The sequence below is a fragment of the Oreochromis niloticus genome, linkage group LG4 (genome assembly GCF_001858045.2).
Source record: "Oreochromis niloticus isolate F11D_XX linkage group LG4, O_niloticus_UMD_NMBU, whole genome shotgun sequence".
In the NCBI taxonomy this organism is placed as follows: Eukaryota; Metazoa; Chordata; class Actinopteri; order Cichliformes; family Cichlidae; genus Oreochromis; species Oreochromis niloticus.
In genome coordinates this window covers 30,011,160-30,033,669 of record NC_031969.2, presented here as the reverse complement: position 1 = coordinate 30,033,669, position 22,510 = coordinate 30,011,160, and the positions used below count along the sequence as shown (strand labels likewise).

At 41.7% G+C, this 22,510-nt stretch overlaps 1 protein-coding gene across 4 annotated transcripts; it reads left to right on the top strand.

Annotated features, from left to right (window-relative positions):
- The first annotated feature begins 266 nt into the window (after positions 1-266).
- grna (granulin a) lies at positions 267-22,194 on the top strand. Of its 4 annotated transcripts, none has more exons than XM_019357658.2 (25): positions 267-375; positions 998-1,138; positions 1,918-2,055; positions 2,164-2,292; positions 4,304-4,385; positions 4,477-4,583; positions 4,709-4,862; positions 4,989-5,069; positions 7,799-7,896; positions 8,090-8,326; positions 8,491-8,727; positions 8,938-9,174; positions 9,339-9,575; positions 11,637-11,873; positions 12,129-12,365; positions 12,576-12,812; positions 12,977-13,213; positions 15,040-15,276; positions 15,532-15,768; positions 16,937-17,173; positions 17,429-17,665; positions 18,503-18,808; positions 20,135-20,371; positions 20,475-20,732; positions 21,441-22,194. In XM_019357658.2, exons 2-25 carry the CDS (start codon positions 998-1,000, stop codon positions 21,582-21,584), a joined length of 4,719 nt encoding a protein of 1,572 aa, XP_019213203.1. In that variant the 5' UTR covers positions 267-375; the 3' UTR covers positions 21,585-22,194. The 4 variants fall into 4 exon arrangements, with proteins under 4 accessions (XP_019213203.1, XP_019213202.1, XP_019213205.1 ...); XM_019357657.2 differs by having other exon boundaries at positions 4,989-5,111; XM_019357660.2 differs by lacking the exon at positions 8,491-8,727 and having other exon boundaries at positions 4,989-5,111.
- Positions 22,195-22,510: the final 316 nt, after the last annotated feature.

Sequence of the window (22,510 nt, the reverse complement as noted above, 5' to 3'; positions counted from 1 at the left end):
TTCGGGCAAATACCGGAAACATTTTGACAGCCAAACACTGTACCACACAAACAGCATGATATCGTTAGCAATCCGTATTTTCTTATTACTCACAGGCTCCTATTGCATTTTTAATGGCTGCAAATCCCTAGTAAATAAATATACTTCTTTGAAATTCTCAACTGTGGCTGTACTACGTTGTTTTATGAATATTAAAAAACTGATTCATTGAAGAGACAGGGTTAAAAGGTGTACAGCAACATTAAGGCACCTCCTCTCCCTCCCCGTTCGGGGTGTGTTCAAGAGTATGCGGGCTATCACTTGTGTCATTTTGTGGCGAGACTCTTGTGAAACACCTGCTCACAACAGCCCTTCTGTTCATTTTTTTCAACAAAGGTAAGAGCATCAAAAACTTTATTTCGTCTATCATTGCATTTATGCATGTATCGGTGCGGACCTTTTTAAAAGCTGTCTTAAGTTTCACAGACTGTGTATTTATCTTAGTGCAATATAAAGAGTTCAACTGTGTCGCACAGAACTTTCCCGAGAGGCTCGATTTTTGGGATAATTAAGGAATATAAACCAGACGAAAATGAAAGTGGATTTATTTGATTGTAGACGGTGCATTTGTTTTGCTTGACGATAAAAGAAACGTCTTCAATAAAGTAGAACATCTGGAGGAAGAAAAAAAACACTGTTTTGTCAGAGACAGTATTTGAGCTCAGTGTTTAGACCTGGTTCATCACTTTTATTTGACATTTTCCCTTTAAAACTCGAGCCGAGCTGACCAGATAGCCGAGATTCGTTTTTTTGGTGACAGACATGAGGAATATAACAAGACACCACTGACATGACTGCCCGAGCATGGTTATTAAACTCTTTGTGACCTGATATGATCAAGAATGTGTGCAGAATTTTAATGTACAAATATAATTTATCGTTGTGGTCAGTGAAAGAGAGAGCCCCCCTTCCGCCAGTTTCACTTTCCATTTGCGTGCATTTTGCTTTTCCCCTCCAGATGCAGAAGTGGGTTGTGATCTGCTGGGCCGTCCTGGCTGTGGTTGGTGCTGATGTGTGTCCAGATGGAGGGCTGTGTAAAGAAGGGGAAACCTGCTGCAACAGCCCAGAAAACGGCTACGGGTGTTGCCGATATGAAAACGTAAGGATAGGTGTGATTATACAATCATGCAACTTGAGTGTTCACGACAATGTAATTACATTTATTGTACTGTTTTAATTGGCTTGGAAGTCTCACAATGTCAAAAAACAAAACAAAAAACAAATGTATAGAAACGTTTCTGAGAGACGTCAGACATCTACAATTATAATCAGAAGAAGTGATTGCTGTTATTGATGAGTTGGTTTACTTAAAACCAGAATCAGACCTGTTGTAAATTATTTTGCTATACGACATTTGTTTAAATCAATAAAAATCTATTAGCTTTATATATTAGTATGAACAGTTTCATTCACACATTCACACATTAGTCTATAGGACTGCATTCACATTCAACTAAATGCAGTCCTATAGACTAAAAACAGCTCAGCTTATTAGCCATCAAGTATGTAAATATTAAAGAGTAAAATGTGTAGTGTTCACGTCTTCATGGTAACCGGACAAAATCTTCTATAGATTTCTGTTTTAAAATAACTCTAAAAGTGCAAAAGGGAGGAATTACATCCTAACCTATTGAGCAAAGCTGCAGTACGTCACCTTCAGTGTAGGTAAATTGTCCCTTTGTCTATAGTTAAATGTACATGTGAGATAATCCTTCACTTATACTTTAAAGTAAATATAATTATGCAGCGATACTATTCACCCTCAGCTGTGTTTTACAACTTTGAAATCCAGATAGAAGAACGTGCCGCTTTCCGTCAATGTGATAGCTGTTTCAAACTTTGGTAGTCAAAGTGTTTCTACTACTGCTGTCTCCTCAGGCTGAGTGCTGTGATGATCACATCCACTGCTGTCCAGCGGGCACAGTCTGTAATAAAGCCTTATCTGGCTGTATTAATACCACCCTGACCATCCCATGGGTGAAAAGAACCCCTGCTGATCAGCCCAAACTCTGTAAAGTAAGGGTCATCACACGTTAGCGGTTTTCTGTCACAAAGACAGATTAAACAATCGTGGTGGATTAAAAGAAGTAATGCTGTCCTTTTTCCCACCATCTGACCACTCAGTCCTTCAGGATGATCAAGGCCTACGAGAGTCAGGAAGACGACAACATCTGCCCCGATCTGTCACGATGCCCTGCTGAGTTTTCCTGTCTGAAGGGTTTGACGAAGTTTGGCTGCTGTCCTCTAACTCAGGTAAGCTAACCACCACAAATAAGACACGCTTCATATACTTAAGTAGCATTGAGTGGAAAAACAAAGTGAGTGATCACACTAATCTTGAATGAAGGAACCTTGAATCTGAGAGGGGATTTCCATACATACACACCGAACAACCACATGATTAAAACTCATTATTCTAATATTGTGCAGCCAAAAGAGCTCTGATCTGAAGGGGTACTCACTCGGGGGTCTCTGAAAGTTTTCACTACCAGGAAATTGGTGGCATTTAGTGACTGGTACATATCAGATTAACTTGCATATGATTACTAAGTATATGGCAACAAGATGGTTGTCTATTCACTTCACCTGTCAGTAGCTTTGATGTTGTGGATAACAGGTTCACGTATTCTTCGCTAACAGAACTCATTTTCCATATTTTGTCCCCTCGTCATATTTAGTTATTGTCATATTCAGTTTAATGTGGCATATTCATTTCCAGCATCATCTCACTTCCTTTAAAGCTCCCTGTTTGTTACTGTACTTTGGGTACGGCATGTTTAAACATCTTTCACTTCTGTTTTGCATCTCGAATCACACCACTATAACAAAGGTTGGTGCTAAACATCATAGTACAGTTTGGTAAAACTACACCTCCCTTCTCTTTGCTTTTCTAAAGAGTCACTCTAAATAAAGCTTAACATGTTTTTTCTCCACTCCACAAACTGCATTTAAGCTGTTAACAACTCCACCTGCTGTTACAGAACATCCATTAAGAAAGCTATAGCTATTTCCCGTACCCACCCCACAGACTCTCGTGGGGAAAAGTAAAAAGATGTCTTTATGTTACTGGGTTACAGTAGGAAGTTGAATCTATTTAAACAACATGCACTTTAGAAGACTTTTGTTTATCATCTTGGGTCTTCTGTTTAAAGGGAAAGCTCTAACAGAAATTGGCTCAGATCTACAAATGCTTTTATTATGTATGACCAAAACTTCAGTATCTTTCACCAGCACCAATGCAACAATTATTTATGTCTCGTCTCACTGTTTTTTTCTGCTTGTATTTTATTTTAATTTCAATTTGGGCCTTTATCTTTTTGAATTTCCAGGTTTATAGCTAAAGGTCTTTCAAGTGATAAACAGCAAAGTCCCTAACCATGCAATCGATGCCGTGAAAAAGACATTTGCACAGTGATAGAGCTTACTTCCTCTCAAAAGAGGATCTTTCTTTGATGCTTTTTTGCATAGCTGGTTGACCCACTAAGCTGCTACACTTTACCGAGGACAGTCAGTGTCTTGGAATAGATTTTTGCTCTTGTTACAAGTTTAATGTACACTTACCTGCCACTTAGTCAAGCTTTTCACTTCAAAAAGCCAAACCTTCGTGTCACATAACATGCTTGTTGTATAATTGCAGTCCCCTCATATAACAAGCACCTTTAGTTACTAACTAAATATCTTTTTGCATCTTGAACTTTGCAAAGAGATGTTTCTCGGAGATTTTGGTACATTGACATGATAACATCAGATTCAGATCCATTCAAAAAGTGCTCTGTTGGACTGAGATTTAGTGACGGTGGAGATCTTTTGAGTGTATTGACCTCGTTGTCATGTCAAGAAACTACGTTGAGCTGATCTGAGCTTTGTGGTGTGGTGCGTTAACCGGCTGGAGGCAGCCATCAGAAGTTAGGTATACTGCAGCCATAAAGGGATGGACACGGTCAGCACACAGGCTGTGGCATTTAAAAGATACTCAGTTAGTACCAAAATACACCATGAAAACATCCTCCAAACATCACACCACCACTAGCTTGAACCATTAATATATTAGTAGGATGGCAGCTGAAAAAGTGTACCTAATAAACTGGCTGGAGATTGTAAAAGTGTCTCTGCTTGCACTAAAACAGCAGCTGGTCGTTTGTTGCTCTTTATTTAACACTGAACCTTTTTTCCTCTTTGAACGCTATCATTTACTGCATGAATAGATAAACGGTTCCGATGCTTTTGTTTAATTCATAATTCTTGATTTCCTCACTGCTATCAGGGAATCTCCTGCCCCGATGGCAAACACTGCTGCCCTGAGGGCCACGACTGCAGCTCAGACAGCCGCGCCTGCATCAAAAAAGGTTCAACTCGCCCGCCAAAGTATCATAATTCAGTCGTATCACTATTCCTTTTCCTGTTTTGAATTTTGATGTTCATGTGATGTTGTCGCAGAGATCGTGGTTACAGTTCTATGCAGCGATGGCGTTTCGGAGTGCCCAGATGGTACCACCTGCTGTGAAACAACAGAAGGCAAATGGGCATGCTGTCCACTACCAAAGGTACAAAATGCTACTCCATACCATGAGTGAGATCATGAATGACAAAAAAGTCAAATTATGGATTTGCATGTCCTGCATTGACGTCCAGTTATCGTGACTTTATGGTGTTTTATCCATGCGAACAGGCCGTGTGCTGCGCTGACAAGATACACTGCTGCTCTGAAGGAACCACATGTGATGTCGAGCATTCCAAATGCATTCACTCTTCTACCAAGAAAGAGATGCCAATGTGGGCAAAGCTCCCTGCCAGAGTGAGAGCAGCTTGGGAAAACCAGAAAGGTCACAAATTTTTATTGACTGTTTTTCTGTGAACGTTAAGCTTACTTCCTTGTTCTCACTAAGTATTTGAAAGTGTGTGTGTGTGTGGTTTTTTTTATCCTGATCTTTGTGTTTTTCTGTTCCCAGAAGTGCCAGTTGAGGCGGTGAATAACACAGGAACAGAAAACGCCCCCAAAGGCACCACAGCCAATCTGCTTCCTCCATCTGGTAAGACAGTAAATCTGTCATCAGTTGCTAAGGCAGCTGCAGGTGAGACTATCCCCATGCAGCAAATAATGTAGAACAATGAGACTGAAAAAAAAGAACATGATTTATCACAAGCCACACAAAGGTGATTCCTTCTCAAGTTTCAACATCTGAAATGACTGTTGAAAATTTTTAGCTTCGTATGTCAAAAGCTTTCCAAGATATTATTTTTTAAAAGATGGTCCACTGACCCACTTTCGGGCCATTTTTTTGGCATTGTCATGTTTTAGGTGTACCAGTGTGTGCATGATTAATGGTTCAGATAAATCTTTTTTTCTCTTACCAGTTTCATTATTTCCTGGTAATGACAAGACAAATCTGCTGCTGATAGGCAGGTCTATCCAGCTATAATTAAATGTTGCAATACCCCATCTCCAAAGAATGTTTTTGATTGGTGGTAGTTTTTCCCTTACCAAGCCTGCTAACTATTACAACATGTTTATAATGCTTGTTCAGAAACGTCATGAAAAACATGTCAAAATATTACAATGCAGGCAGTCCAGTTTTAACTTTTTATATGATATTGAAGGTAAAAGGGGGAGCCGCTGCAACTTCAGACCCACTCTGAAATCAGTGGAAGCATTTTGGTGGGACAAGTCGGAATGCTAAGAACAAATAACGCACAGATACCTGCTAAGTAACATGCGAATAGAATTTCACACTTTTTGGATGTGCTGTTACTACAAATAACCACACAGAAAGCCACTTTTTTTATTTTTATGTGTAAATTATTGTGTTTATTAAAAAAACAAAAACTACTTTGTATGGCAAGTATGGTCAAGAGGTCCAGTTCTGTGAATCAACAGTTTAGCAGTCCTGTCTGCATTCACCAGTCACTCAAATCAGCCACAGCCTAACTTTAAGTTTCAATAAACAATAAATAATCTAAACTCTTACCAGAAGAGCTGAAGCTGTTATAGCTACAAATGGTGGGCCGACATCATATTAAACCCTTTGGGTTATGAACAGGATGTCACTGAAGTTCATATGCGTGTGAAGAGAGATGAGTGAATACTTTTGGCAATATACATCATTGTTTTTCCTGTTAGTCTAATATGCATTTTCAATTCAAATATATATTTTTAATGTGATGATTTTTGTTGCAATGTCATGGAACAAAAAAACACTGAGGCGGAGGGACAGAAACCTGATGTACCACATGGTTTGTTTGACGGAACAAACCTGACAGTCAACCTTTTAAAGTACTTGGAAAAAGCAGAAGTTTTGTTTGTAAGAATGGCTTTTGTAGCGTGACATCTAAATTTTTCAGGTACGTGTCACTTTATTGGTAAATACTTCCTCATATAACAGACTGCTCCAAACTGACTCTGATTTGGCTACAAGAGAAAGGAATAGTGGTGAATTCAGCTGTCTTAATACAACAGTGCTTTTGCCTGCGTTACTTCTGCCCAAAACAGCTCTGTTCCTCCTCAGTTCCTGCCAACTATAAATGAGTTATATCTTTATTTAGATAGGAATTATTTATCTTTCCTCCATGAGCCAATCAAATGGTTCACAATACATTTGCTGTGTTTTGTGCAGCGAGAACGGCAGGACACACATCTCTGATTAGCTCTAACTATAGTGCATCCTCTTCATTCTCATATTTCCACCATTTGGTCTGAATTCAATGCCATTTAGTTTTATTGATCGCCATCATTACATCCCTATCATGGTACAACACAAATGACCGTATTGGAGTCATTTGAACAGTTGCCCCTTGTGACTTAAAGCAGGCTTCTTTAGACTAAGGCAGTTATTCAATTCAATTAAAGTTTTAGTACACTTTTATTTATATAGCACCGATTCAAAACAAAAGTCGCCTCACTGTTAGTGAGAAAACTCCAGTTATCAGACAATCGCCTGTGAGGAGCAGAAGATCCACCTGAACCAGCTCGAACTATAAGCTATATTAAAGGAAAAGTTTTAACAGTAAACAGGGTGTCTCCCCCCTCAATCCAAACTGGGAGCCGGAAGTTGCTCCCAGTCTACTTCAAAAAACCCTAGGAACCACAAGTAGGCCTGCAGTCCAAAAGTGAATTGCACTATTGGGATAATATGGTTTTATGAGGTGTGGATAACATAAGAAAGGCCCTGATCATTCAGGATTGTATTTCAGGAGAAACATTTTATATTTAATTTGCAGTTGTGTAATTGTTTTAGTCTTTTATTTAAATACAAATAAAATGTTTGCAGTTTCAAGTTTATGAATTCTTAGTCACAGAATGGATGTCTTTACTAACAGGTATTCAAGTAAAACAAAAACATTTAAAGACGTGTCCCTGGTCTGTGGTAAATTATACTACTTTTTATATTATATTCACTTTTTACTGTCACAACTCAGAAATAATATTTAATTGATCGGGACGTCTTCATTTTCTTTAATTTTGTTTGTGTTCTAATCACTGACAGCAAACATTGCCCCATAACACTGCTAGTAGCCAAAGAGAACACCGGGTAATTTTAGTAATTATAACATGGAACTGTTACTTTCGTCAATTCCAAATTTGACAAAATCTCATGCATATTATCTCATTGGTTGTTCTTATCACTGTTATTAAAAACGTGGCCATAATTTCAAATGGTTCATGAGAATGATTATTACATTCAGTCAGTGGAAATGAGGGCTCACAACGATGGCAGTCATGAAACATTAGTGGATTTATTTTTTCTCAATGTCTTTTCTCCAGCCAACGATGTTCCATGTGACGATACATCAGCCTGTCCTGATGGCACCACCTGCTGTAAAACCCAAGAAGGTGGCTGGGCCTGCTGTCCAATGCCAGAGGTACAGTATTACCATCTATCCATCCATTTTTTTAAATGCTTGTCAATTTGGAGGAGAGAGGGGAGGGCAGTGCGAACACACACCGCTGAGTCTCGTCTGCCATTTATTTAGACATTTCTGTTTAAATGTATAATTACTTGCAGTTTAAGGTAATTTTAGTATATTGATGGTGTTCTGTTTGCCCTATTTCCAGGCTGTTTGTTGTGAAGACTTCATACACTGTTGTCCCAAAGGGAAGAAATGTAACTTGGAGGCTCAAACCTGTGAAGACGGCCTGATCTCTGTGCCCTGGGCCAAGAAGGTCCCTGCAATCATAAAGCAGAAGGTAGAGGTGAAGGATGTTCCATGTGACGATACATCAGCCTGTCCTGATGGCACCACCTGCTGTAAAACCCAAGAAGGTGGCTGGGCCTGCTGTCCAATGCCAGAGGTACAGTTTTATTGAAGCGGAGAGGGGAGAGGAGATGGGTGAGGACAGGACAGGGCACAACCATCAAAGCCTTGACTGCCATTTATTTAACAGTTTCTGTGTAACATTTCCGGTTTTTTTAGTATATTGACACCTTTCTGTCTGTGCTGTAATTTTGTTTCCAGGCTGTTTGTTGTGAAGACTTCATACACTGTTGTCCCAAAGGGAAGAAATGCAACTTGGAGGCTCAAACCTGTGAAGACGGCCTGATCTCTGTGCCCTGGGCCAAGAAGGTTCCTGCAATCATAAAGCAGAAGGTAGAGGTGAAGGATGTTCCATGTGACGATACATCAGCCTGTCCTGATGGCACCACCTGCTGTAAAACCCAAGAAGGTGGCTGGGCTTGCTGTCCAATGCCAGAGGTACAGTATTACATCTATCCATCCATTTCCCTAATGGATCCATAGATGCTTGTCAATTTCAGGGTTGGAAGGGAGAGGGGAGGGCAGGATGAACACATGCTACACAGCTCTGTCTGCCATTTACTTAGACATTTCTGCTTAAATGTATAATTACTTGCAGTTTAAGGTAATTTTAGTATATTGATGGTGTTCTGCTTGCCCTATTTCCAGGCTGTTTGCTGTGAAGACTTCATACACTGTTGTCCCAAAGGGAAGAAATGTAACTTGGAGGCTCAAACCTGTGAAGACGGCCTGATCTCTGTGCCCTGGGCCAAGAAGGTTCCTGCAATCATAAAGCAGAAGGTAGAGGTGAAGGATGTTCCATGTGACGATACATCAGCCTGTCCTGATGGCACCACCTGCTGTAAAACCCAAGAAGGTGGCTGGGCCTGCTGTCCAATGCCAGAGGTACAGTTTTATTGAAGCGGAGAGGGGAGAGGAGATGGGTGAGGACAGGACAGGGCACAACCATCAAAGCCTTGACTGCCATTTATTTAACAGTTTCTGTGTAACATTTCAGGTTTTTTTAGTATATTGACACCTTTCTGTCTGTGCTGTAATTTTGTTTCCAGGCTGTTTGCTGTGAAGACTTCATACACTGTTGTCCCAAAGGGAAGAAATGCAACTTGGAGGCTCAAACCTGTGAAGACGGCCTGATCTCTGTGCCCTGGGCCAAGAAGGTTCCTGCAATCATAAAGCAGAAGGTAGAGGTGAAGGATGTTCCATGTGACGATACATCAGCCTGTCCTGATGGCACCACCTGCTGTAAAACCCAAGAAGGTGGCTGGGCCTGCTGTCCAATGCCAGAGGTACAGTATTACCATCTATTAATTTGTCTTGATGCATGCCTAATCATGCAGGTACCGTCAACAGTGTTGGGGAGTAACGGAATACATGTACCGCCGTTACGTATTTAGAATACAAAATATGAGTAACTGTATTCCGTTACAGTTACCGTTTAAAAAGGTAGTATTCAGAATACAGTTACTTTGTTGAAATAAATGGATTACATGGCGGTACTTCCTTGTTTCATATTGTCGTGGGTCAGGACTGTGACGCACTCTCTCTCTGCGTGTTTCCTGGGTGAGAGAGCGCTTTTTTTTGTTGTTGTTGTGCTAAGCTAAAAGGCAGAATGCTACAGGCATGGCCCTAATGTAGCCTGATGGGCAGTGTAGTCCGTGCTGCAGCGAGACTGGACTGCCATACACGTTATGTGTCTGTGAGCGAGGGAGGGAGAGAAAGGAAAAGTCCGAGCTGTCACGGAGCAAAAACGGGAGCTGGAAGCATGTAAATATAATAATAACCACCGCAGCCAAGAAGAGTGCCTGATGAGCCCAGTTGTAAGTAAGCTATTAAGACTCAACTGTACACTGTGTTCGTGTTTTCCTCCGGAAAAAATAAGTTCCGTTGGAGCAGCCTTTCAACGCCTCTCTCTGTCTCTGGCAAGCAAAGTTGACCCAGACAACAAAGTAAAGCTAGTTTTCGGCTACCAGCCCGACACGGAACCCACCGTATTAGCCAGAGGTCCCTTTACTACGGTTCGGAGCCGCAGACCTTCAGTAACAGTAATAAATCACAGCAATAGTACATTCACGTAGTTGTAAACAGCACAATAATATATTAAGTAATCCAAAGTATTCAGAATACGTTACTCTCATTGAGTAACGTAACGGAATATGTTACAGAATACATTTTGGGGCATGTATTCAGTATTCTGTAATGGAATACATTTTAAAAGTAACCTTCCCAACACTGACCGTCAATTGGTCTTACAGGTACACCCTGTTGATGTATCTTCGATACACTATACAGACTTGCTGTAGATTCCCCGGGCATAGCCTGTGGCATGAGGTCCGGTCAATAGTACTGCCTTGTTGTAACTGCTTCAGACAATCTATCACCCTCGTAATGGCAAGGTGGCTAAGGAAAGCTCCAGCCAATCCAGGAGAGAAGGACAACTGGTTGCCTAAGCAAAAACCCTTAGTGATCCCTTATGTGCAGGAGGATCGTAACAGTTGAAACACATTTTTTCTAAACACCGCATCTCTGTGGCTTTAAAACCCCAAAACACGGTGGACCAAAAATTGGCCCACCCCAAGGATCAGGTCCCCCGACACAAATAGAATAATTTAGTGTACGCTGTTAGGTGACAGGGGGATTGTCATGATTTATACCATGGGGGAACCCAAATAACCGATGGCGAAACCGATGGCACAACACGGAAGAGCTAACTCATCAGGCCAGGACTCCGCAGTCTATTTACACCTACAGGTCAATGGACACTCTTTCAATGATGAGAATGTACACATCCTGGACAGTGAGGAACACTCGTATAAGCAGGGATTCAAGGAGGCTATTTGGGGTGAAAAGGGAAAGACCATCTCTGAATCGAGGACGAGGCCTAAGGGTACATCTTTCACCATCTTACAATGCTGTGATTACAGCCTTCCCCAACTCTCTGTGACTGGAGTGGTTGTTAATCAATAGTCATTTTGCATAGTAATGATCAAGGAACTGACCTCACAGCTCATTGTTCCTTCAGTGGGCTAGTTTCAGACATTGTGCAAATGCACTGTTTATAAGGTTTGGGGAAACCTGCAGTCAGCTGAGACCGAAGAAGTCACTTGAATGAGTGATGAAATGTTTCTCCCACTGAAAACGCAGAATCAACCTTTTGGGGCATCTATTAATTCATTTCCTTAACTGCCTTACTTTGTCAGGCTAGAAGGGCAAAATGCAGAGGAGGGGAGGGCATGGCATAAGCATACATCACAGCCTCATCTGCCATTTATTTAACAGTTTCTGTGTAACATTTCAGGTTTTTTTAGTATATTGACACCTTTCTGTCTGTGCTGTAATTTTGTTTCCAGGCTGTTTGCTGTGAAGACTTCATACACTGTTGTCCAAAAGGGAAGAAATGCAACTTGGAGGCTCAAACCTGTGAAGACGGCCTGATCTCTGTGCCCTGGGCCAAGAAGGTTCCTGCAATCATAAAGCAGAAGGTAGAGGTGAAGGATGTTCCATGTGACGATACATCAGCCTGTCCTGATGGCACCACCTGCTGTAAAACCCAAGAAGGTGGCTGGGCCTGCTGTCCAATGCCAGAGGTACAGTATTACCATCTATACATCCATTTTCTTAAACACCTGTCCATTTAATGGATGAGGGCGTGACTTGAACCTATCCTGGTTCTCACTGGATGGCATAAGAGGCAGATTACACCTTGGATAGGTCCCCTTGTCTATTGCGGGGCTAACACATACCACGGAGCCTCGTCTGACATGTATTTCAAAGGTCCTATTTAAATATAAAACTACTTGTAATTTAAGTTTTCTGTTTTTATCTTGTCATTCTGTTTAAAGGCTGTTTGCTGTGAAGACTTCATACACTGTTGTCCAAAAGGGAAGAAATGTAACTTGGAGGCTCAAACCTGTGAAGACGGCCTGACCTCTGTGCCCTGGGCCAAGAAGGTTCCTGCAATCATAAAGCAGAAGGTAGAGGTGAAGGATGTTCCATGTGACGATGCATCAGCCTGTCCTGATGGCACCACCTGCTGTAAAACCCAAGAAGGTGGCTGGGCTTGCTGTCCAATGCCAGAGGTACAGTATTACATCTATCCATCCATTTCCCTAATGGATCCATAGATGCTTGTCAATTTCAGGGTTGGAAGGGAGAGGGGAGGGCAGGATGAACACATGCTACACAGCTCTGTCTGCCATTTACTTAGACATTTCTGCTTAAATGTATAATTACTTGCAGTTTAAGGTAATTTTAGTATATTGATGGTGTTCTGTTTGCCCTATTTCCAGGCTGTTTGCTGTGAAGACTTCATACACTGTTGTCCCAAAGGGAAGAAATGTAACTTGGAGGCTCAAACCTGTGAAGACGGCCTGATCTCTGTGCCCTGGGCCAAGAAGGTCCCTGCAATCATAAAGCAGAAGGTAGAGGTGAAGGATGTTCCATGTGACGATACATCAGCCTGTCCTGATGGCACCACCTGCTGTAAAACCCAAGAAGGTGGCTGGGCCTGCTGTCCAATGCCAGAGGTACAGTTTTATTGAAGCGGAGAGGGGAGAGGAGATGGGTGAGGACAGGACAGGGCACAACCATCAAAGCCTTGACTGCCATTTATTTAACAGTTTCTGTGTAACATTTCAGGTTTTTTTAGTATATTGACACCTTTCTGTCTGTGCTGTAATTTTGTTTCCAGGCTGTTTGTTGTGAAGACTTCATACACTGTTGTCCCAAAGGGAAGAAATGCAACTTGGAGGCTCAAACCTGTGAAGACGGCCTGATCTCTGTGCCCTGGGCCAAGAAGGTTCCTGCAATCATAAAGCAGAAGGTAGAGGTGAAGGATGTTCCATGTGACGATACATCAGCCTGTCCTGATGGCACCACCTGCTGTAAAACCCAAGAAGGTGGCTGGGCCTGCTGTCCAATGCCAGAGGTACAGTATTACCATCTATTAATTTGTCTTGATGCATGCCTAATCATGCAGGTACCGTCAATTGGTCTTAAAGGTACACCCTGTTGATGTATCTTCGATACACTATACAGACTTGCTGTAGATTCCCTGGGCATAGCCTGTGGCATGAGGTCCGGTCAATAGTATTGCCATGTTGTAACTGCTTCAGACAATCTATCACCCTCGTAATGGCAAGGTGGCTAAGGAAACTGATAGGTTTGTAGCATAAACCTATTCGCTGGAACGTTCAGGACAATTTGCTACACAGCAAAAACAAGACACAAGTAGGCAAAGTTCTTTGTAGTACTCATGCATGAGGGAGGCCTGCCTGGAGCCAAGTGTCGTTCCACCCACTTTACCTCCGTCAGACTCTCAGCCAGGTTCCCCATAGCACTCCTTTTATTGTGGTTACATGAATATGCATAGGTTCATTAACATATGACATCTTATATAGGTATGCATGTGAACAAAGAATACCTTGTGTGTGTGTGTGTGTGTGTGTGTGTGTGTGTGTGTGTGTGTGTGTGTATGGGGTCAAGATGTAACCCCAGGAAGACTCCCCAAAGCTGGTGCCAGGAGTCTAGCGGTACATCTGAACAAAAGGCTCTTATACTTAACCAGATATATGTGTGTTTGCTATACCATATATCAGCAAGAGAAGATACGACCTCTCCTAGGAGGTGTGTGATCTATGCCAGAACATTCTGAAGAGGAGTGAACACACTCCCCTCTTCATGCTACACAGAGTTGTTACAGACCTCCTAGGATGAGACATTCTTTCAATCTTCAAATGATTATATACTTCTAAGCATATATGAGTAAATATTTCTAAGCATAAATGACAATCACAATACAAATCTAACAGAAAGCTCCAGCCAATCCAGGAGAGAAGGACAACTGGTTGCCTAAGCAAAAACCCTTAGTGATCCCTTATGTGCAGGAGGATCGTAACAGTTGAAACACATTTTTTCTAAACACCGCATCTCTGTGGCTTTAAAACCCCAAAACACGGTGGACCAAAAATTGGCCCACCCCAAGGATCAGGTCCCCCGACACAAATAGAATAATTTAGTGTACGCTGTTAGGTGACAGGGGGATTGTCATGATTTATACCATGGGGGAACCCAAATAACCTATGGCGAAACCGATGGCACAACACGGAAGAGCTAACTCATCAGGCCAGGACTCCGCAGTCTATTTACACCTACAGGTCAATGGACACTCTTTCAATGATGAGAATGTACACATCCTGGACAGTGAGGAACACTCGTATAAGCAGGGATTCAAGGAGGCTATTTGGGGTGAAAAGGGAAAGACCATCTCTGAATCGAGGACGAGGCCTAAGGGTACATCTTTCACCATCTTACAATGCTGTGATTACAGCCTTCCCCAACTCTCTGTGACTGGAGTGGTTGTTAATCAATAGTCATTTTGCATAGTAATGATCAAGGAACTGACCTCACAGCTCATTGTTCCTTCAGTGGGCTAGTTTCAGACATTGTGCAAATGTACTGTTTATAAGGTTGGGGAAACCTGCAGTCAGCTGAGACCGAAGAAGTCACTTGGATGAGTGATGAAATGTTTCTCCCACTGAAAACGCGGAATCAACCTTTTGGGGCATCTATTAATTCATTTCCTTAACTGCCTTACTTTGTCAGGCTAGAAGGGCAAAATGCAGAGGAGGGGAGGGCATGGCATAAGCGTACATCACAGCCTCATCTGCCATTTATTTAACAGTTTCTGTGTAACATTTCAGGTTTTTTTAGTATATTGACACCTTTCTGTCTGTGCTGTAATTTTGTTTCCAGGCTGTTTGCTGTGAAGACTTCATACACTGTTGTCCCAAAGGGAAGAAATGTAACTTGGAGGCTCAAACCTGTGAAGACGGCCTGATCTCTGTGCCCTGGGCCAAGAAGGTTCCTGCAATCATAAAGCAGAAGGTAGAGGTGAAGGATGTTCCATGTGATGATACATCAGCCTGTCCTGATGGCACCACCTGCTGTAAAACCCAAGAAGGTGGCTGGGCCTGCTGTCCAATGCCAGAGGTACAGTATTACCATCTATACATCCATTTTCTTAAACACCTGTCCATTTAATGGATGAGGGCGTGACTTGAACCTATCCTGGCTCTCACTGGATGGCATAAGAGGCAGATTACACCTTGGATAGGTCCCCTTGTCTATTGCGGGGCTAACACATACCACGGAGCCTCGTCTGACATGTATTTCAAAGGTCCTATTTAAATATAAAACTACTTGTAGTTTAAGTTTTCTGTTTTTATCTTGTCATTCTGTTTAAAGGCTGTTTGTTGTGAAGACTTCATACACTGTTGTCCAAAAGGGAAGAAATGCAACTTGGAGGCTCAAACCTGTGAAGACGGCCTGACCTCTGTGCCCTGGGCCAAGAAGGTTCCTGCAATCATAAAGCAGAAGGTAGAGGTGAAGGATGTTCCATGTGACGATACATCAGCCTGTCCTGATGGCACCACCTGCTGTAAAACCCAAGAAGGTGGCTGGGCCTGCTGTCCAATGCCAGAGGTATAGTATTACCATCTATTAATTTGTCTTGATGCATGCCTAATCATGCAGGTACCGTCAATTGGTCTTAAAGGTACACTCTGTTGATGTATCTTCGATACACTATACAGACTTGCTGTAGATTCCCTGGGCATAGCCTGTGGCATGAGGTCCGGTCAATAGTATTGCCTTGTTGTAACTGCTTCAGACAATCTATCACCCTCGTAATGGCAAGGTGGCTAAGGAAAGCTCCAGCCAATCCAGGAGAGAAGGACAACTGGTTGCCTAAGCAAAAACCCTTAGTGATCCCTTATGTGCAGGAGGATCGTAACAGTTGAAACACATTTTTTCTAAACACCGCATCTCTGTGGCTTTAAAACCCCAAAACACGGTGGACCAAAAATTGGCCCACCCCAAGGATCAGGTCCCCCGACACAAATAGAATAATTTAGTGTACGCTGTTAGGTGACAGGGGGATTGTCATGATTTATACCATGGGGGAACCCAAATAACCTATGGCGAAACCGATGGCACAACACGGAAGAGCTAACTCATCAGGCCAGGACTCCGCAGTCTATTTACACCTACAGGTCAATGGACACTCTTTCAATGATGAGAATGTACACATCCTGGACAGTGAGGAACACTCATATAAGCAGGGATTCAAGGAGGCTATTTGGGGTGAAAAGGGAAAGACCATCTCTGAATCGAGGACGAGGCCTAAGGGTACATCTTTCACCATTTTACAATGCTGTGATTACAGCCTTCCCCAACTCTCTGTGACTGGAGTGGTTGTTAATCAATAGTCATTTTGCATAGTAATGATCAAGGAACTGACCTCACAGCTCATTGTTCCTTCAGTGGGCTAGTTTCAGACATTGTGCAAATGCACTGTTTATAAGGTTTGGGGAAACCTGCAGTCAGCTGAGACCGAAGAAGTCACTTGAATGAGTGATGAAATGTTTCTCCCACTGAAAACGCAGAATCAACCTTTTGGGGCATCTATTAATTCATTTCCTTAACTGCCTTACTTTGTCAGGCTAGAAGGGCAAAATGCAGAGGAGGGGAGGGCATGACATAAGCATACATCACAGCCTCATCTGCCATTTATTTAACAGTTTCTGTGTAACATTTCAGGTTTTTTTAGTATATTGACACCTTTCTGTCTGTGCTGTAATTTTGTTTCCAGGCTGTTTGCTGTGAAGACTTCATACACTGTTGTCCCAAAGGGAAGAAATGTAACTTGGAGGCTCAAACCTGTGAAGACGGCTTGATCTCTGTGCCCTGGGCCAAGAAGGTTCCTGCAATCATAAAGCAGAAGGTAGAGGTGAAGGATGTTCCATGTGATGATACATCAGCCTGTCCTGATGGCACCACCTGCTGTAAAACCCAAGAAGGTGGCTGGGCCTGCTGTCCAATGCCAGAGGTACAGTATTACCATCTATACATCCATTTTCTTAAACACCTGTCCATTTAATGGATGAGGGCGTGACTTGAACCTATCCTGGCTCTCACTGGATGGCATAAGAGGCAGATTACACCTTGGATAGGTCCCCTTGTCTATTGCGGGGCTAACACATACCACGGAGCCTCGTCTGACATGTATTTCAAAGGTCCTATTTAAATATAAAACTACTTGTAATTTAAGTTTTCTGTTTTTATCTTGTCATTCTGTTTAAAGGCTGTTTGCTGTGAAGACTTCATACACTGTTGTCCAAAAGGGAAGAAATGTAACTTGGAGGCTCAAACCTGTGAGGACGGCCTGACCTCTGTGCCCTGGGCCAAGAAGGTTCCTGCAATCATAAAGCAGAAAGTAGAGGAGAAGAAAGTTCCTTGTGATCACACAGCAGCCTGTCCTGATAACACCACCTGCTGTAAAACGAAAGAAGGTCGCTGGGCCTGCTGTCGAATGCCAGAGGTTAGCATCGAACTGAAATCGGTTTTTAGACCACATTTCTCAAAAGTACTTTATTAACACACACAAAATGTCAAATTTACACTGAACAGTAAACTGTTGGTAACCTAAAGTTCCCTCACTCTGGATGGCTGCATGCAGCTATCACCTGGAGCCTGTTAGTTAAAGGAGCTTAAACTGCTGTACGTGCTGTATGTCCTGCGTCTTTTACAATAACTGGAGACCACTTAAGTATCATATTGATCAGGTTAAAGTTGACTTACAGTGACAAAGCTACCAATGCATGCCTAAGCATGTTGCTTAGCTAAGTTACAGCTAGCTGGCTAACTGTTCCCGTATTGAGTATTCTTTACACCACCACGGTGACACAGTGGTTTCGTGGTTAACATTGTTGTCTCGCAGCAAGAAGTGATGTAGATAAAGTGTACAGAAAATAAAGAGTCTGTGGTTAAAAATGTGACTTGTTAAGAGTGTAAAATTACTCTGAGGCCAGTAAGACTGGACAAGTGCATTGTAGTGTGTTACATGATTTACTGCTGCACCCACTTTACTTAAAAACAAAAGAAAGTTCTGTGACTATCAGGGGTAAACTTCAACATTTCTGCACTAACCCTTGTCTTTGCTAGCCTCTGCACAGACACAGTCAGTTTGTTTGTGTAGTGCCTGACAAAAAATAAAAGCAGGTATTTCTAGAAATATCAAACAATATCTTTAATCTACACTGCATTTAACCTGTTTTATTTTTTGTCAACATTGCTTTGCCAAGCATTGTCAGGCTTCTGTTTGTATTTGAACTTGACTATCTATGACTGACTGCACTTTTGTCTTTTTGCATAAAAGGCGGTCTGCTGCAACGATCACAAACACTGCTGCCCGAACGGCACCACCTGTGACCAGACCTCCATGTCCTGCAATGGCCCATCAGGCTCAACTCCCATGCTACAGAAGGTACCTGCGTTCACTACTGGAGCACCTACTACTGTGCAGCCTACAACTGAGAGTCCAACAACAAGCTCTAAAGCGGAGGAGGAGGACAAAGAAGAAGAAGGCATGATTAGCTGTGATGCCCACACCAGCTGCCCTCAGTTGACCACCTGCTGCTACATGAAGAAGTTTGAAAAGTGGGGCTGCTGCCCGCTGCCTGAGGTGAGCTCTGCTTTTTCACAGCATCACTGACCTCGGGTGTCTCCTCCATCTGTTATTAAACATCAATATGCAGCAGCCCAGGGCATATTTGTCACAGTTTAATTTTATAATGACAGGAGGACATACAGAAAGTGTCAGTAAGGTCTTATTCTCGTCTATCTTTTCTAAAATGGTTGCTTCTATTGGCAGTCATTGGAAAAGTCAACATTAATGTCACTATTACTATTACTTTGCATCCTAACAACCCTTACACGTATGTGTCACATCTATGAGTCATACTCACACTCCTGATATAAACGGCGGTTTTGGAAGAGAATGGAAATTTGTAATTTTTTTCACACAACACAATCGAGGCAGTTGATGTTTACTATGACTACCAGCCAGTCCACAAACACCAATCAAACATATTGCTTGAATAAGTTGTGCAGTACAGCACAGTTTCATTTGCAAGGCTGTTGTCATTTAATCCTCCAATATATAAACAAATGCTGATCTTCACTAACTCTACACTAACACACTGTCAGTTATTACACACCTTGGGCCGTCAGTAACATTTCCCAGGTTTTGAAAAAAGCTTTTTTTTACACCACAGTGGTTTTGTTGATGTCTTTTGTGTAGCTGAAGATTATTTGTCCTTCTACAATACAAGAAAGGGAAAAATCCAGTACAAGAAAATAAGATAAGTTTAGATAATTTTAAAAGCCAACCTCTTTTAGGACCTGGCAAGATTCAAAACATCCTGAAGAAGTGGCAAGAGATCTTAAAAGAGGATTAGATAGTTCATTTTAGACCATGTGGTGTGAGGTATGTGTGTGAGTGTATGTGTGGAGGGTGGGGGGAACCACACAGATCACTGAGCAGTTTTTAGCCCAGCTGAGATTTGTCATTTCTAAAACTTCCTTTGAAGCTTATGAAAGAAAAACCTGCCGCCCACACTGCAGTCACGGGAGATGTTAACTGTGACTGAATGTCACCTGTTCATCAAGCCCCAAAAAAGCACAACTAGACATCATCTTTAGCCCTAATTTGCATGGTGATATCCCGTTTTCTTGTTTCACATCTTTTCTTATATTCCTGTTGAGAACTGGCGACTTTACCAGCTTACAGGCCACAGTCACTCAAATGAACTCGAATGAACTTTCTTTTGGTTGCCACTCTGAATTTATAATAGTCATTTATAAACTGATGTGTCTTTAAATTCGTAGAATAGAATTTCAGCATCTTCTTCAGACTCTCTATAACCTTTATATATACCAATGAAAAAAGAAGTGAAACAGCAGAATTGATGATGTGAAAGCCACCGCTCATGCTTTCACTTCTCTCCAGGCGGTGTGCTGTGAGGATGGGAGTCACTGTTGTCCTAAACAGTATAAATGTGACAATAGCCGCACGTCATGCATAAAAGGAGAAGTGGTGATTCCATGGTACACCAAGATTCCAGCCATTACCAGCGACGAGGCCGAGCCCTCCTCTGTCCAGTGCGAAGGTGCAAACCAGTGTCCTGAACAAACCAGCTGCTGCAAGCTGTTCACAGGCGAGTGGGGCTGCTGTCCACTCAAAAATGTGAGTGCATGAAAATATCATATACTCTGGTAGCCGTCTCATCAGGTCAGGCTTTGCCTATGCAAACTGGGGAGTATAATTTGCACCAACTATGTGTCTGCAGGCTGTTTGCTGTCCAGATAAGGAGCACTGTTGCCCGCAGGGTTACACCTGTGACATCTTATCCAGATCCTGCCAGAAGCTCATCATGATGCAGCTGGAGAGAGTCCCACTGACACCGGTGTATCTACTTGAGCCTGAACCCCAGCTCAGCCCAACAAAGCACAAAGACATCAAGTGCGATGACAAGACCGATTGCGGACATGATGAAACTTGCTGCAGGACTTCTGCCACTTCCTGGGGCTGCTGTCCATCTCCTAACGTATGATTTACAGAAATGAGTCCTGCTTCCTTCCTCCTGCTTTATTTTAACTGTCAGACTTAGCTAAGAACTGTCAGTAAGCCAAGGGCTCCAAAATTTTTCATATGGTTACCTCAGAAAAGGGAGGCTGCTATTTCGAGATCACTCCTGGAAAGTCCAGTTTTAGGTCAGCAGATGAAAGTAATTTTATTTTACAGCCATAGTAGTATTTCCACATTTTTTTACTATATACAGTAATTCCCTAGATTTCAGTTCCATCCTTCAGTGAAATTATAACCCTTTACACAGTTAGGTTAACTTTTACCAGACTGCAAACTTGACCATTTTACCCTCTAATTAGTTTGTAAACATATATTCCACTGCTTTAGATTCAACATGAGCTCCATTGTAAACAAATTAGTAGGTTAAACCACTGTTGACATGATTAGGTTTTAAACTAATATGTTGTATAAATATGTAGGCCCTTTAAACAGAGCCATAAGGAGAACTTTGCTACTTAAAAAAATTAATGGTATTACTGTTGTGTTTTCATGTAATACTGAAAGGCAAATCTGTACTTACATTGCCACATCTTTTTTTTAAAAATGCCTTATAAAGCATCACAACGTTTGAATTGTGAGGTTTTGTGCCAATAAAAAGGGAGCGTGTATGAGTTAAGTAAACCATTCAGTTTTTTTACAGACTTTCCTACCTCTGTCCTCCCTCTAGGCGGTGTGCTGCAGCGACATGAAACACTGCTGCCCGACCGGGTACACCTGCACCAAAGAAGGCTCCTGCATCCAGAACTCCAAGCTTTACTGGCCCAACTGGCACGTGTTCCTCGCCAACAAAAAAAGAGCCCTAATTGTGTGAAAACACCACCTCTAAACTGTTACTAGTTTTAGTTTTTGCATGTAATGCACTAATGGAGAAAGAATTCTACATTAATTTCAAAATGCTTTGTATTTAAATGACACTTTGAAAACGATTTGCACCTCAGTTGCTAAGATGTTTGCAATCTTGAAGTTGAACGTTTTGGTCTGAATGCACCTAATTATATAGATGACCATGTGACTAATGTATTTAAGGAGTTATCTTTGTTATTCCAAGCACACTCAGTTTGTCACTTGAAACTCTACTCCATCCACAATAGAAGACAATCGAAACACTCCACTTGTCAGTCATCTGTTTCTTTAAGACTTGCTGCAGCTGCCTTCTGTTGAAAAGGTTATTTCTTTATCAATAATAGTCAATCAGTCAAAGCCTGATTCAATATCTTTCATCATTCTGAACATTCAGTCTGATCATTTAATGATTTTGTGGCGTAATTACTCATTAAATCTTGGGTTCATAATTTTGTGCATTGGATTAGTAATCTGTGTTAATGAGGCAAAGGTGAAGAAATTCATGCTTGGGTCATCTTACCCTGTCAAACTGTCACATTATCCATTAAATCAATAAAAAAGAAGTGACATTGTTAAAAGTTGTCCAGTCACTTATTATGGTTTATTAGGAAGGTTTGTGACAAAAGAAAATGCAGTTTATGAATGCTGTTATATTTAGTTTTATATTTGTTTTACAGTGCCGATGTCTGCTTTAAATAACATTATAATATATATTTTTGTTCTTTGGTATAAGTAGAAATAATTGTGTTCCTTTGTCACATTTCAAAAACGACATGCAAATGATAAAAATGAAAACAGGTGTTACAATAAGGAAGTCCACTACAATTTCACGTAAAAGTTCACCTGGCCTGTTTTCCATTATCCTTACTTCCGGCACAAAATTTCACTTTTTAG

Excerpts from the sequence above, each read along its gene's own strand:
- grna (XM_019357657.2), top strand. The coding sequence starts at position 998 with ATGCAGAAGTGGGTTGTGATCTGCTGGGCCGTCCTGGCTGTGGTTGGT. Across the intron at positions 7,897-8,089 it reads CCTGCTGTCCAATGCCAGAG|GCTGTTTGTTGTGAAGACTT; the intron begins GTACAGTATTAC and ends CCCTATTTCCAG. Across the intron at positions 12,366-12,575 it reads CTTGCTGTCCAATGCCAGAG|GCTGTTTGCTGTGAAGACTT; the intron begins GTACAGTATTAC and ends CCCTATTTCCAG.